This window comes from Zonotrichia albicollis, chromosome 4 (assembly GCF_047830755.1).
Source record: "Zonotrichia albicollis isolate bZonAlb1 chromosome 4, bZonAlb1.hap1, whole genome shotgun sequence".
Taxonomy (NCBI): domain Eukaryota; kingdom Metazoa; phylum Chordata; class Aves; order Passeriformes; family Passerellidae; genus Zonotrichia; species Zonotrichia albicollis.
In genome coordinates, this window is record NC_133822.1 from 34,886,579 (window position 1) to 34,900,465 (window position 13,887).

Below are 13,887 nucleotides of genomic sequence, written 5' to 3' on the forward strand. Positions count from 1 at the left end.
ATTCCCCAACCCCTTATGCTGTATGTCCGTGTACTGTAAGCTTCTGTATGACATCTGTTTCTCTGTGACATCTGCTGTATGTTATGATAGTGTTTCTTTCATATTCTTGCCTATATTAAACAGAAGCTTTCACTGTTATTATCAAATATTAATTGCTTCCCATTATGAATTGGAGAGTGTCCAATAGATGCAGAATGCTCTAGGGCTGTTTTGGTTTTTTTTAGATACAGTTTATCACATGTAAAATGGAAAACAAATTTGGTTTAAAAATTCTGAAGGCGCGTTAACTGTCTAGGAATTTTTTAACTCCTCCATTTTGGTATCACGAGCCAAAAAGCAGTTTTGTCAACTCCCTCTGGTGGCATAATTAATAAATGCTGTGAGCAAAGCTAATGCGTTTCCTAACAAATTATGCTGGTAGATGTGTGCTAACATTAGGAATTCATTCAAGATTTGTTTGCTTCTGTAGTGGTAATAGCCACTATCAGAAACTAATTCCATGAGAGTTCAAAATGTATTTTTAAAAAGAAAACCTAAGAGTTTCTCCTTGGACCAAAATCTTAATTGTCAAGTGGTCGTTTGAATCAGAAGTTTTGTCCTTGTAACTGCTATTACAAATTAACTTTGCTTCTTCCTAGTCACTCACCGTCCCTCTTTCTCTCCTCTTGCGTTCTGTTGCTTCACTAACCAACTCCTGCTGTTGGCTAACTGCTGCTTCAGCTGACTTTGCCTTTCTCCAATCAAGATGGGTGCCTTGGGGATGAGGCTCCCTGCTCTCCCTTCTCCCCTTCTCCCAGCTACAAGCTGTCTCCCTCTGGTTCCACACTATCCAACGTCGGCCTTGGGGCAATCGGCTCAGGGCTCAGTCCCCAAAACTTCGCTGCTAGACAAGTAAGCAGGCCACCTTATAAGATGCATTGTTATAAGGCTGCAACCTGGGCTTAATCCTGGTTAGTTGGTTGCTTGCATTTGTTTTTTTGCTGGATAGGTTAAAATTGTTAATGGAAATTTCAGCTGTCTCAGGCCATTGAGAATCAGTCCACTTTGGTTCCTAGCATCAGAACATACTTGGTCTGGTTTTGTTGGCCTCTTCCTAAATCGCAGTGCAGCAGCAGGTGGATGTGCTTTTCAGAAGTAGTGAAGTTAGTGGTATCCTTTACTTCAATTGCTGGCTTGAAACCTGGTTAGAAGCTGTTGATTTGCCTCATCAAACCCAACACTGAAGTTTTTCAGACTCCACTCAAAGGCCTTGTATGTAGAAATGAGCCTGTAAAAAGTTGCAGTGATTTAGCATTGTGCCTGTTCCCTTATCCCTTCCTCACAGTTCTCAAAGTAAGAATTGATTTAGTAGCCTTTAAAAATTCTTGAAGTAGCAATATATGTATGTACAGGGAAATGGTGGGGAGCTAGTTAAGTGATTAACAGCAGTTTGGAAGAGTTTCTGGCTTTTATGTTCTGCATTATTCTGGAAGAAAACACTTTAGGAATACTAGGAAATGAAAGAATAGTACCTGATTATTGCAGCTGGTCTAGCTTATGTAGTCATATGCCTAACGTGATGGTGTTTGTGTGTGTTGTCTTTCTGTTTCTATGTGACACAGTGTTGAACATCAGATTAAGTCCAAAATTTGCAGACATGTTGTTGATCTCAGTGTGCAGAACTCTTGTTATAGAGAGGAGTTATAGAGAGAGCTGAAAGTGTAACTGAGGTTTCAAGGCCTCTCAAAAATTTTACTGTGTAGTTGACTCCATCTAGCTCTTTCCAGGGTAAACATCTCCTCTTTTGGGGTTTTTTGTTTGTCTTCCTGCATGTGTAGGAGCTGCCTCTGAATGAGAAGATACTTTAGGTGGAGAGGGATGCAGGTGAATGAGGCAATCCATAGTGCTGCCAGTGTAGAAGCAGGAGGAGACTCTTGTGTTTGAGCAAAAGGATAGCAGAGGATACACAATATTAATGGTAGGAGTATTATGCACAGTGTTATGACAGGATTTATGAAATCCTGGTGTATAAGGGAAGGAAAGCTTTTAGTGAAGGCTTGCACAATCACAGTTTGGAATTATGGATTTACGTTGGGTGCAACAATGCTGGCATGGACAGGCAGCATAGGGAATGAGGGCTGAAGAGTGCAAAATACACTCTTCAGAACCCCAGGTATCTGAGGGTCACAGACACCCTGATAGCAGGAGATGGGAAATTCTGAGGGTCTTGAAACTGAAAAGAAAAATTCATGGCACATAAGGATGCTTTGGAGTGTGAGCTTCAGCTTTTAGAAGCAAGAGAGTGTAGCTTAGTTAGTGTTTGAGACTGTTGATAACATTTCTTACTTTTTTTTTAAAAATGGTACCAAAAAAAGTCTGCTGAAGAGTCTGAAATCATGAAACATAATCCCAAGTTTTCCTGGGTCTTGTTCATGCATTAGGGTTTATTACAGAAGTTCCTTATAAATCAGTAAATACTTCTCATTAAAAAACTCAAACAGCAAGTATTCTTGTATTAGAAATAAACCACTAAAAAAAAAACCCCACAACTATTTTTCTCTCTTGAAAATTTTCTTCAAATTTAGTGGGAGAAAAGAGGAAGCAAAATACCCAAATCCAGAATGTTGAAGTTTTCATGGCAGAAAGGAATTTTTTGGAATTTGAACTCTAAAATAGTATTAGTTAATGAAAGGCCTACAGAGGAAAAAAAAATAGCCTTGTGAGTGATATCTCAGCAACCTACTCAGGAAAAATACCTGTCTTGTCTAAAATGGGGGACCAGAATTCTTATTGGTAGAGTCTTGCCATGCTTTTAAGCCAGTTGGAATGAAGTTTTTAGTTTGTTGTTTGTACTCCAGGTTTCCATTTCCCAATACATAAAGTGCAAAATATTAAAACATTAGATTTGTCATGTCTTGAATTTAGTAGATAAGCATGACCCTTCAGTGTTTGAGAAGCAACCTGCATCTCAAGAATGTAGTACAGTGGCTTTAACCTAGGTAGAATATTACTGATTTTAGCCAAACGTCTGTAATTCAAAGGGAACTCTGTTTAAGTCAGTAGCTTGGCTCATTGTTACTGAGATGTAGTTATTAGCATAGCCTGCAAGATTCATCTTCTCACTACTGCTTTAATTTTGTAGGGTGGCAATCATGGTTTGTTTGGAAACAGCACAGCACAATCGAGGGGCATGCACACACCAGTGCAGCCACTAAATCCTTCCCCCAATATCCGGGCGCAAGTGCCTCCCCAATTCCTTTCTCCCCAGGTAAGGAATTTATAGCAACTGATTACTTGTAAAAGTACAGCTACAGCCTTCAGAGCACATCATTGCGGTTACTTACGCATCTGTCTTGGTCTCAATTTGATGTTAAAAAATTGAAAAATTGGATTAGATACAAACATTAAAATTCACAGTGAAAGCACTTAAAACGCGGTGCAGAAGCTTTAGCGTTCTGTATTATTCCGAGGCAGTTGATCGTAAATGCTCGCTACCAGTATTTTTAAACCACAAAAGTGAATTTGGGAATCCTGTGTCTTACATAGGCTTTTACAAAGTATTTTAAAAAGAACAAATAAACGTGAAAGCTTAAAGTGTTTCTGAAGTGTGACAGGTTGCTTAATTTTTTTAAGTAGTCTTGTCCTGTCCTTCCTTCCCCCCCCCCCCCCGAAGAAGAGAGGTTTGATGAAGGGGCTACATGTTACATTTACATTGCAGAGCTTAATCTTAAGACCTCAGGGTCTCCAAATGTAGAGGTTTACCTTTTGCTTTGGACTTGGTGAACAGTTCTTGAGATTCTCTTGAATTGTGCTTGTGTAACTCTGCAATAAAGCAGGGAGAAATGGGGGGATTCTTCTCCACCTACTCCTGTCTTTTACTGTATCTTATTCAATGTACAAAGAGATTAACTCTTTCTGTGAGGCACTGTTTCTTTGCTCCAGTGACTGCCTGACTGCCTTTCTTTTCCCTTGTCAAGCAGTATGTTTTTAATGTGAAAATGCAGTACTGTGATTACTGGTTAGCTGCATATATCAGCATTTGAATTTAGTACAGGCTCTGGCACCTGATTGGTTGGGGGAATACACACTTTGTGTGTGTGTCTGCATCTGCACATGTAATACTGTATACTGTCAATTAAGTGAGGGATTCACTCTGCCCAAGTTATAGATTGTGCATGTTTAGATGTGACGTGTTAATAAATCTGCAGTGTCTTTCCCAGAACACCATTGAAGATTGGTGTCATGCTTGTTCCTGTATAGAAATACTTGTACTTCATCATCATTTCCTCATAGCGGTGTGTTCAGGATATGTAACTGCTTTCCATGCAGGTTTCGGCCTCCATGCTCAAACAGTTTCCCAACAGTGGCTTGAATCCTGGTCTTTTCAATATGGGCCCCCAGCTTTCTCCACAACAGATTGCCATGCTGAGCCAGCTTCCACAGATTCCCCAGTTTCAATTAGTAAGTAATCTTGTGAGACAAGACAGTTTTCAAATTGTCTGTTGGGGTTTTTTTTATGCTTATTCTAATTCTGTTTTGTTCTACTGATGTTATTTTGTGCAAGTATTCCCTCTTTGCTATTTGGGGTAGTAAAGTCCTGCTATAAGGCAGCAGATAAACCAAATAGGCCCATGTAATTATTGTGGGTTACAGTGGGTTAGTAATGACTCTAAGCCATGTTTTTGTACAGAAAGCAGTTGTTTGTGGATTTTTCATGAAGTTTTCTTCAGAAAAAGCTTCAGACTTACGGTCATAGTGATGGTAATAAAGCAGGTACAAGTAATTCTGCTGCAGTGTTAAATTAGAAACATTTAACATTTAAGTGAGGGATGTGGTGTTCTTCTAATGCATTCATTGTCATTTTATTTGAGTGAATGGAATGAGAAACAGTTTACCTAACTTCTGAGCGAAGCGTTTCCTAGTGAATAGCTCCTGGCAATTATATTTCACTTGATGAGCTCTGTATTTTCACTCTTCTCATCTCCCCCTTATCTTATAGGCTTGTCAGCTCCTCCTTCAGCAGCAGCAGCAGCAACAGCTGTTACAGAGCCAGAGAAAGTTATCTCAAGCTGTGCGACAACAGCAGGAGCAACAGGTGCGTGGCACTGGTTTTGTCAGTCATGTGAAGTGTGAGGTTTGCTGGGGAAATGCAGTCTGCAGTAGAGATGGTGCTGGCTTCAGTAACATCCCCTGCTCTCTTCACAGTGCATCTTTGGAGAGCAAGGTCTTTTGTATCTCCTCTAATTCACTGTTTCTTTATGTTTACTGGAATTCGCCTGGCAGTATAGCGTAGATGAAGCAGTTTTTCTTCCATTTGCAGATTGCTCGTATGGTGAGTGCCCTCCAGCAGCAGCAGCAGAGGCAGCCTGGCATGAAGCATTCGCCATCCCACCCTGTTGGGCCTAAGCCACATTTAGACAGCATGGTACCCAATCCTTTGAATGTGGGTCTCTCAGATTTACAGACCAAAGGGCAGATACCTGGATACGGTTCAGGTGGTAAGTGCTCTGTGGAAGTAGGTTTGGTGCATTGCCTGTAGCTATTATTAATATGGTAATTGTGTTAGTCACTTGTGTCTGGGTCCAGGGATGAGTAATTTATGTATAAGCATTAGAGCAAAGGTTATGACAAGTGTCAACTTTGACTCAAATTGCATTATTTTTCATTGCATGGGAAGAAGACAAACCTAAGAAGGAGGCATGTCATGGCATATTGACATAACACACTTATTTGGAAGTTGCCCCTTGAACATACCTTTTGCTGTGGTTGATTTCTTTTTCCCACCTTTTTGTTATGATTGCAATGACTCCCCATTTAAAGATGCTTAAAAACAAAACAGAAGATGACAATTGAGTTTTGTTTGTTTGTTTGTTTCACAGGCTTTGGCTCAAGTGGCATGGATTATGGCATGGTGGGAGGGAAAGAGGCTGGAACAGAATCCCGCTTTAAGCAGTGGACTATGATGGAAGGGCTGCCCTCTGTGGCTTCACAAGATGCCAATATGCACAAAAATGGTGAGAATGCCCTTGTAGTATCATCTCCCCAGAGGTTGAAATAGTTTAGATGAAACTGTTTTGCCTCACCAGCATGCATCTTAAATATTTTTGTATGAATACATCATGCTCCTGAAGATCGCAGCCTTTTCCGGGTGTAAATGTGTGTTTTTAATGCTGCAGGTGCAATAGTGCCCCCTGGAAAGGCTCGTGGAGGATCGCCCTACAACCAGTTTGACATAATCCAGGGCGACCCGCTCAGCAGCCACGCAGGCCCTGCTGGTGATAGTTGGTTACCTGCCAAATCTCCACCAACAAACAAGATCGGAAGCAAATCCAGCAATGCCAGCTGGCCTCCAGGTATTACATAAGGGCAGGGGTTGTGTCCTTGCTTTGGGATAGATGTGCTGGACCTTTCCTCAGCATACTTGCTTAAGTAACCATTGCAACAAAAATACTTGGGTGGCTTGGCCTTCTCTTGCTTTTGGAATTTCTTCCACATAAAAGTAGAACATAAATGTTGAATTTCCAGTAAGAAATACTGGGCTAAATATGAACTAACTGCTGAATTGCCTGAGTAGTGTTTGGTTTTTGTTCGGTGAACTCCTATCTTCTGGGATTGTGTGACTTTACAGAAAATGGAATGAAAACATATGTTCATAGAATACACACCAACATCTCCCTTCTTTTGTACTGATTCCTTATTTGTGCTGTGGTAGACTGACACAGTGTAAAAATTATTGATAGGGTGGAATCAAAGAAAAATATGTGAAGTAGGGCTTTTTTTGTGGTGGTGGGAACACCACACTCTTGTGGTTCACCTTTGTTCATGTCCCATAAAGGGTTGCAGCTCAGGAATCTTGTGGCTGGGGTAGAAGTCTCTTGCTTTTGGGATGGCACATTTTTAAAGTTTTGTAGTTTCACTGACAAAATTTTATGTTTCTGCTAGAAAACGCTAGGAAAAGTACATGTATATTTGAATATACACATAATTTTCTATATAAAATATTCTTTTAAATAGAGTGGTGTCCTTGAAATTGCACAGATTAATCACTGATGCTGTTCAGCAAATAGTGGTTGCTGTGATTTTTCTCTTGTCTGGAAAATAGTTGCATTCCAGGAGAACATTACTAACTCAAGTACAAAAAAATAAAAGTCCAGGTACATCTCTTGGGTAAAGCAGTAGCACAGACCTTGCATCAGAAAGCCTAGGAATCTATGTGACAGACACAACTGCAGGAAATCTAGAAAATGTAGTTAAAAATTTTTGAGGGAAGCCTTCAGTGTCTAACTCCAGCAACAAAACATCTTCTGATGAGCTAACAGAGCTAAAGAATTAGTTCTCTCAAAAAAATCTGCACATCCACAAACTTTCATACTGCTCACTGCATTCTGTACAGGTATGTTTGTGTTGCACCTCTGTCAGCCTGGTTGTTAGGTATGGAGCTTTTTGGACTGAAGTTGCTGTTCATAACGCCAGAAGCTCCCAAAATGTAATCTTCTATCAGGCTTCGCTCACAGACTCATTGTTACTGAACTCAGCCACCATTCCCCTGTATTATACTAGGACCGTACTGCTTGGAATGCTACAAGAGACACTTGAGGATCAGCTCTGCCATGTTTCCAAGTTTTGGAGCAGCCACTGGCTTTGGCAAGGTTCTTGGTTCCAAAACTGTTACAATAAAAAGCTAAAAAAAATTTAAAAGCTTGATAGCTACTCTTTGCCCCTTGTTGATATCGTAGACCTTCCCTAGTGATATCTGTAGTCCCATTGTCAGCCATAAGTAAATTTTCATGTTGCCGACTGCCTCACCACGGTGAGAGGATAATTGAAGTTCACAAATTCTGAACATAAAATTTCACTGAGATCCTCAGTACCATCCGTCGTTTCTTGTGAGAGTAGCCCAAGACTATGCTTGCAGCCCTCATGGAACAGATCCCCAGTTTTGGCAGGTGGCATTTACTCAGTCATTGCTGTTCCACTCTTATGAGATCCATTGGCTGCTGGCACAAGTTACTGTTCCATGACCATCAGCCACTTGAGCTGTCTCATAGTCTAACTTGTGGACTTCATTGTCAAGGAGAACTGAAATTGAGATCTACCTTATCAATACAACTCCCTGATGAAGAATGAAGACCTAAAATGGCCTTTACTCTAGATTCTACTCTACAAGCTTGTAGATGAGGTCCACTGTCAGTTCCTGGCATCAAGATAGAGTTCTTCCTCCCAGTGCTGGAAAAATAGTTGTTAACAAAAATGAGTTCAGAAGAGAAAATTTCTTGAAATAGGTGCATTTTTCCTTTGAATGAAAACAGTGGGAGCTCAGCATTCACCCTGACTACACCTTTCACATTTTCCTCCTAAATGCCATCTACTGCAGAAATTCTGCCATTCAAGAGAGCAGTATTGTTCAGCACAAAGATAAATGAAGTGGTGCCCAATCAAACTGATATCACAGCTGGAGGTGAGAGCAAGTTTTGCTGCATTGGTGAGATCTATGTCGTTTGGTTATGCTGCACAGACTTGCATACTTGGGTCATACTTAGACTGTAAATTTCCCATTCAAGATCAGTCAAACTTCAAGCAAACTGGCCTGATGTGTCTGTTATGGTTTTCACAGTAATCCTACGTTTGAACTTTTTCAAAGAACCTTTCAAATACCAGTGGAGAAATGCATTTCATGTTGTCTTTACTGCCTAGAAATAAAAGAGCATGTTTGTAGACAAGAGTTGGTGAATGTGCATGATAATGACTATCAGCCAGGAGAGTTTGGAAATTTGTCACTATGCTGTAGTTCAAGGAAATGCTTTTCCAGACCAGGGTTACACTGATGAGTGAATGTGTTCATAAAGAATAATACCCCTGATCCTTGGAGCCTTGTTTGTGTAGTCATTAACCTTTTGATTAGAGCTTTCTGTGCACTTAATTTTCAGTCTCAAAAATTCTCAGAATCTTCGCAAATAGAAGACTTTGACTTCCTTTTGTTTTTTTCTCTAAACAAGTTCTAATTTCCTGGTTCTAACCTACGGTCATGGATTCTTTGTCTCAGAACAGAGAAGATATTTTGAGTAGACCCAGGAGCTGTATTGCTTCTTCCTTAACAAAAGGGAGATCCTGCTTGTCAGGCAGGGTATGGCAGTATTTTGGTAATAGCTGAGCAGAGTCCTTGCATGATGCAGTGCTGATTGCTGATAAAGTGTTGATACCTGGATTATTTTGTTGAGTTAGTAAAGACTGGGAGATGTAACTGATGTTTATAAAATCATGAAGGCAGTGAACAAGATAAATGCAGAATGGTAGTTCATGACTCCTGCAATGAGTGCAAATGCTAGAATGAACAGGATGTAAATATTAAAGAGATGGGAACTTTTTTCCCATCAGGAGTGGTGAACTTGCAAGTTATGTTGCTTTCACAGCTTCTTGAGAGAGATGATACTGGCCAGTTGAAACAGTGATTGGATAAAATGATGGAAAAATACTTTCACAAGCTGGTGCTAGCAGATAGAGGGTATTTCTGCCATCTAAGTTAGGACAGATGTGGATACTGAGAGAGTGTGAGGCCAATAGTCCACAGATAGTAGCCAGGTTTGTGTTCTGTCCCTTAATGGTATTTCTCCTACTGCTGTTAGAAAACACTGGACTAGATGGACCATAGTTCTGACCCAGTGGGGTATTTCTTTTGTCTTCTCTCAGATTCTCCTGTACATTATCACAGTCTAATAATGCCCTTGCTGTGGCAATAATTTGAACCAGTAGTATCACATTTTCTTCTGCATTTGTCTGTGAAAGTCATAGTCTTGACTATAATTCTTCATTGCAAAGGTGACTGAAACTGAAATGAACCCTTCCATGTCAGATTCATCCTACCTTGCTTCGTTCTAGAGAGTGCATCTTGGATCCCACTTTTAATAATGAATCTTTAATTACACTCAAATAATCCATTATTAATTATTTCCAAAATTCAGGAATTCTGTAGCCTGGACTTGTATCTGCAAGGGATGAATCTGCCACCTTTGCCCTCTTCTCACACTTACACAAATTGTCACATAGTATATGAAGATTCTTAACTTGTTCTTGTGTTTGTCAGTTTTACTTTTGCACCACTGCTTCCAGAACTGACCACAGCACTGTATTCATTGAAGGAGCCAAGTTACTGATCTTTCTTACAGTAATTGGAGTCTTTGTGTGTTCATATTTAATATAATTCATCCTCTTGTCTTAAAATTCTGGCATGCCTGAAGCTATAGTTCAAACTAAAGCATGATAAGTATATCCCATCTCATTGTGAAGCATGAAGAATGACAATGAGTATATACATTACTTTTACCACAAGGCATCTCATCTCAGTATTGATAGGTAATGTATAGAGTGTGTGTGTACATACAGTGGGATGTGTCAAATGTATTTCCAAACTCCTAAAGTAGGTAACCTTTCCTGGAGAAAGGCTTCTGCACACACACCAAGTATGTGTACAGAATCTAATCTTACACATCTTATATGGAATTTATTAAAACTGTTGAAACCCCATCTGAATGTAGCAAAGCAGAAGCACTTAAAGGGATACTGGATGCCCTTGTACCACTTGTTTTGTAGTGTAGATTTGTATTCATATGAAACCAGAGCTAGTGCTGTGGGAGGAACTGTGAAGTAGATTATGATTCTAACTTGTGGTCTTTTTTTTTTTTGCTCCTAAGGAATGGTGTAGAAGACAGTTGTTTACCATCCTGAAGTACTGTCAGCAATTACTTCTAGTGAATAACATTTCCCTGATTGCATCTAATTCATTTTTCTCTCTTGTCTCAGAGTTCCAACCAGGAGTGCCATGGAAAGGTATACAAAACATTGACCCTGAATCTGACCCCTATGTGACCCCTGGAAGTGTGCTGGGGGGGACAGCCACATCTCCCATTGTAGATACTGACCACCAACTTCTGCGGGACAACACCACAGGTAAAACCGTGCACATCTGCTCTGTGATGATCACAGTCACTGTGATAACTCGGGATCGTGTGCTCATTGCAGGCGAACAGTCTGTTGCATTTGTCTGAGAAGGAAGCTGCCTGCCTTTGCACTGTGGCTGGGGGCACCTGAAAGCTTGGCATTGCTACAGTCGTGGCTCTCTGGAGGTTTAATGGTGTCACAGAAATCTCTGAACTTGGTCTCTTCTTTCTCTCCTTTTCTCTTTGATAGGGTCTAATTCTTCCCTCAACACCTCGCTGCCTTCACCTGGTGCCTGGCCCTACAGTGCCTCTGACAATTCCTTCACCAACGTTCATAGCACTTCAGGTATGCAGGCTTTGAAACTTAACCAGACAAAGCATTTTTCATTTAGCACTAGTTCATTGTTGTTCCACTGGGAGTATTTAGTCCATTGTGTGTAACAGTGACTGGGGAAGTCAAACACTGAATAGAACCCCCTCCTTCCTCTTCCCCCCACCCTTTATATGCTGAGCATTACTCCATACAGTATGGAATATCCCTTTGCACAGCTGGGGTCAGCTGTCCTGGCTGCATTTCCTCACAACTTCTTGTGCACCCTCATCCCTCCTGCTGGTGGGAGGATGTGAGGAACAGAAGAAGCCTTGATGCTGTGTAAGCACTCCTCAGCAGCATAACTAAATCATCTGTATTTGTCCATGCTGTTCGTGATACCTTGTGAAGGCTGACCTAAAACAGAGGCTAGGCAGAGTTAAAGAATAAAGTATTTATTTATTAAAAGGCCTCAGTGGCTACACCTTGGGCAGTACAAGAGCCCAGCCAGGGTTACACCCAAGATGAACCCAAAATGGTCACAAAAATGGATGACCAGTCACGAGGTCTCACACTTTAATGAGTTCTGGTCCATTTGCATGTTGGAGTTAATTGTCCAATTATAGCTTTAGGTTGTGAAGTCCCATCCTTCTTGTTCTTCTCTCTTCAGTCCGTGTTGTTCATGCTTTTGGCCTGAAATTTGGGTCAATTGTCTTTGGTCTCAAGCTAGGAAAGGAATTGTTTTTTTCTAGTTACTCTGTGAAGAGAACTTAGCATCCCTTAATATGAAGCTCAGAACTACACATTAAAGCAGTACAGAATCTGAAAAATATAAAAGCTAAAACCTAAGACATCATTCCCAGCACAACTCCAAAACACAGCCCCATACTAAGTACTGTGAAGATAATTGACTCTACCCCAGCCAAAACCAGCATATTATGCAAGTTAAAGAATGAGTAGTGGGAAACAGCAGATGCAAAAGGAAAGATAAAAACAGTACATGTACAATCTGTTGACAAGTCAAGCTTTTAAAATATTACCTGCTTATGTATGTGTTAGTAAAGGTGAGTGATTTTATTTACTTTAACTTTAGGACATGAGAGTGCGTGAAGGGAATGTTTTTGCCTTGTCTCTTATAGCACTCATCATTCCCTGAAATCCAGACAGAGAAGACATTTGGTCCTCTTGCTTTTAATGGTTGGCCTGTATATATAAACTTTAATATATGTCTCAGATGCTTCATAAGAAGGTCTCTACAGCTTTCTGGTAAAAAAACTGTTTCTGCACACACTTTGCAGTAAAGTGCTGGAAATACTTGCTCCAGATGAACCATTTGGATTTTAAGCTTCTTGCAAATGTCAGAATTTTTTCTTGAAGACATCATTGTCTTGACAATTACTTAAAAATGAAGAGTTATGTATAAATAACAGGGGTGATGAACAGAGCTGAGAGCTACATCTGGCTTGAACTTCAGGTTTTTTTCATCATACTGAATGAAAGATGTGTTCAGGAGTTACCTCAGCATCTTCACCAAATATGTTGAAAGTGCTCTTTAGTACTTAAGAAAAACTGAATTCTTACCACCGATTTGTGAGCTGACTTTGGTTTGAAGCACTCTATGCAGCATTCTAGTGACACAGAAGGTTCCTCTGTTACAGCCTGTGGAAAGGAGTGGCATGTAGCAACTTCTTGCCTTTGTTTAATTTTTGTCTAGCACATAAGAAAGACTGAAGAGGTAAAAATACTGAAGTTGTGGTCAAATTGAGGAAATGAGACCACTGCCACATACCAATTTCTTTCTGTCTGCTGGACACAAGTGTTTTACAGTCAGAGAGCCAATCATCTATTTAGAATTCACCTATCTGTAAAGCAGAGTCCAGTGAAAGCAGGTTTTTAAGGACTTTCAAAGGTTAGTGCTTGACCACCAAAGGTGGTACTGACCATCGCTGTGTCATGGAAATACAGAGATCTAGCTGTAAATTGAAGCATGCTTATACATGCTGAAAGCTTTATTATCTTGGTTTCCAGATGGGTTATTTCATGCTGCCCTGGCATATCATAAATCTGTGTTATTTCACCTAATTTCAAATTACATTCACCACTGTCTGCTGGTGACTGAAGTTAAATGCACGTATTTGCACACATTATGGTTAAGATAATGTTTGACACAGCCTTTCCCCACCCCATGTCTGTGTTGGCTGGTTCTCAGTGCAGAACAATGAGGAATTTTCAAGGAATTATGACTTTTGAAATGTCCCTTGGTGTCAGAAGAGTTGGGAGAATTTGCAGTCTGCCTTATTTTAAAAACTGGTTTAGGCAGAGCTCGCAAATATTCATGACCAATAGTGGTGTTTTGGGGAGTGTTTTTATTTTTCTCTTTTATTGTGTTTCTTTATAAAGAGTTCTTGAAATGTGTTTAGGATATCCACTATAAATCTTCTAACAGGCACCTGCCTTCTAGTAAAAAAAAAAGCACTATCAAGATTGTTGAGAAGTCCAGCCGTCACACAGCTAAGCAGCCTTCTTTATGCATTACTGCTGTGTCAACATTGTGGCAGCTTTGTGGCTCTCAAGAAAGCTTTGGTCTTGTAGGGAGGACATCTCTAGGAGGCAACATTAGCTTAGTAGACCAAGAATGGTGAATACGCCTTTCAGTGCTCTGCA

General features: G+C 40.3%; 1 protein-coding gene across 9 annotated transcripts in view; it reads left to right on the forward strand.

The window, feature by feature from the left end:
* Positions 1 to 13,887, forward strand: part of TNRC6B (trinucleotide repeat containing adaptor 6B) — a 128,017-nt gene that overhangs the window by 101,014 nt on the left and 13,116 nt on the right. For 7 of the 9 annotated variants that reach the window (XM_074539420.1, XM_074539422.1, XM_074539421.1 and 4 more), the window contains 9 exons: positions 721 to 891; positions 3,122 to 3,247; positions 4,309 to 4,440; positions 4,979 to 5,074; positions 5,300 to 5,477; positions 5,859 to 5,993; positions 6,156 to 6,332; positions 10,777 to 10,923; positions 11,164 to 11,259. In XM_074539420.1, coding sequence (XP_074395521.1) covers positions 721 to 891; positions 3,122 to 3,247; positions 4,309 to 4,440; positions 4,979 to 5,074; positions 5,300 to 5,477; positions 5,859 to 5,993; positions 6,156 to 6,332; positions 10,777 to 10,923; positions 11,164 to 11,259 — 1,258 coding nt within the window. The remainder of the gene's footprint in view (positions 1 to 720; positions 892 to 3,121; positions 3,248 to 4,308; positions 4,441 to 4,978; positions 5,075 to 5,299; positions 5,478 to 5,858; positions 5,994 to 6,155; positions 6,333 to 10,776; positions 10,924 to 11,163; positions 11,260 to 13,887) is intronic. The other 2 variants (XM_074539425.1, XM_074539426.1) reach the window with 2 other exon arrangements.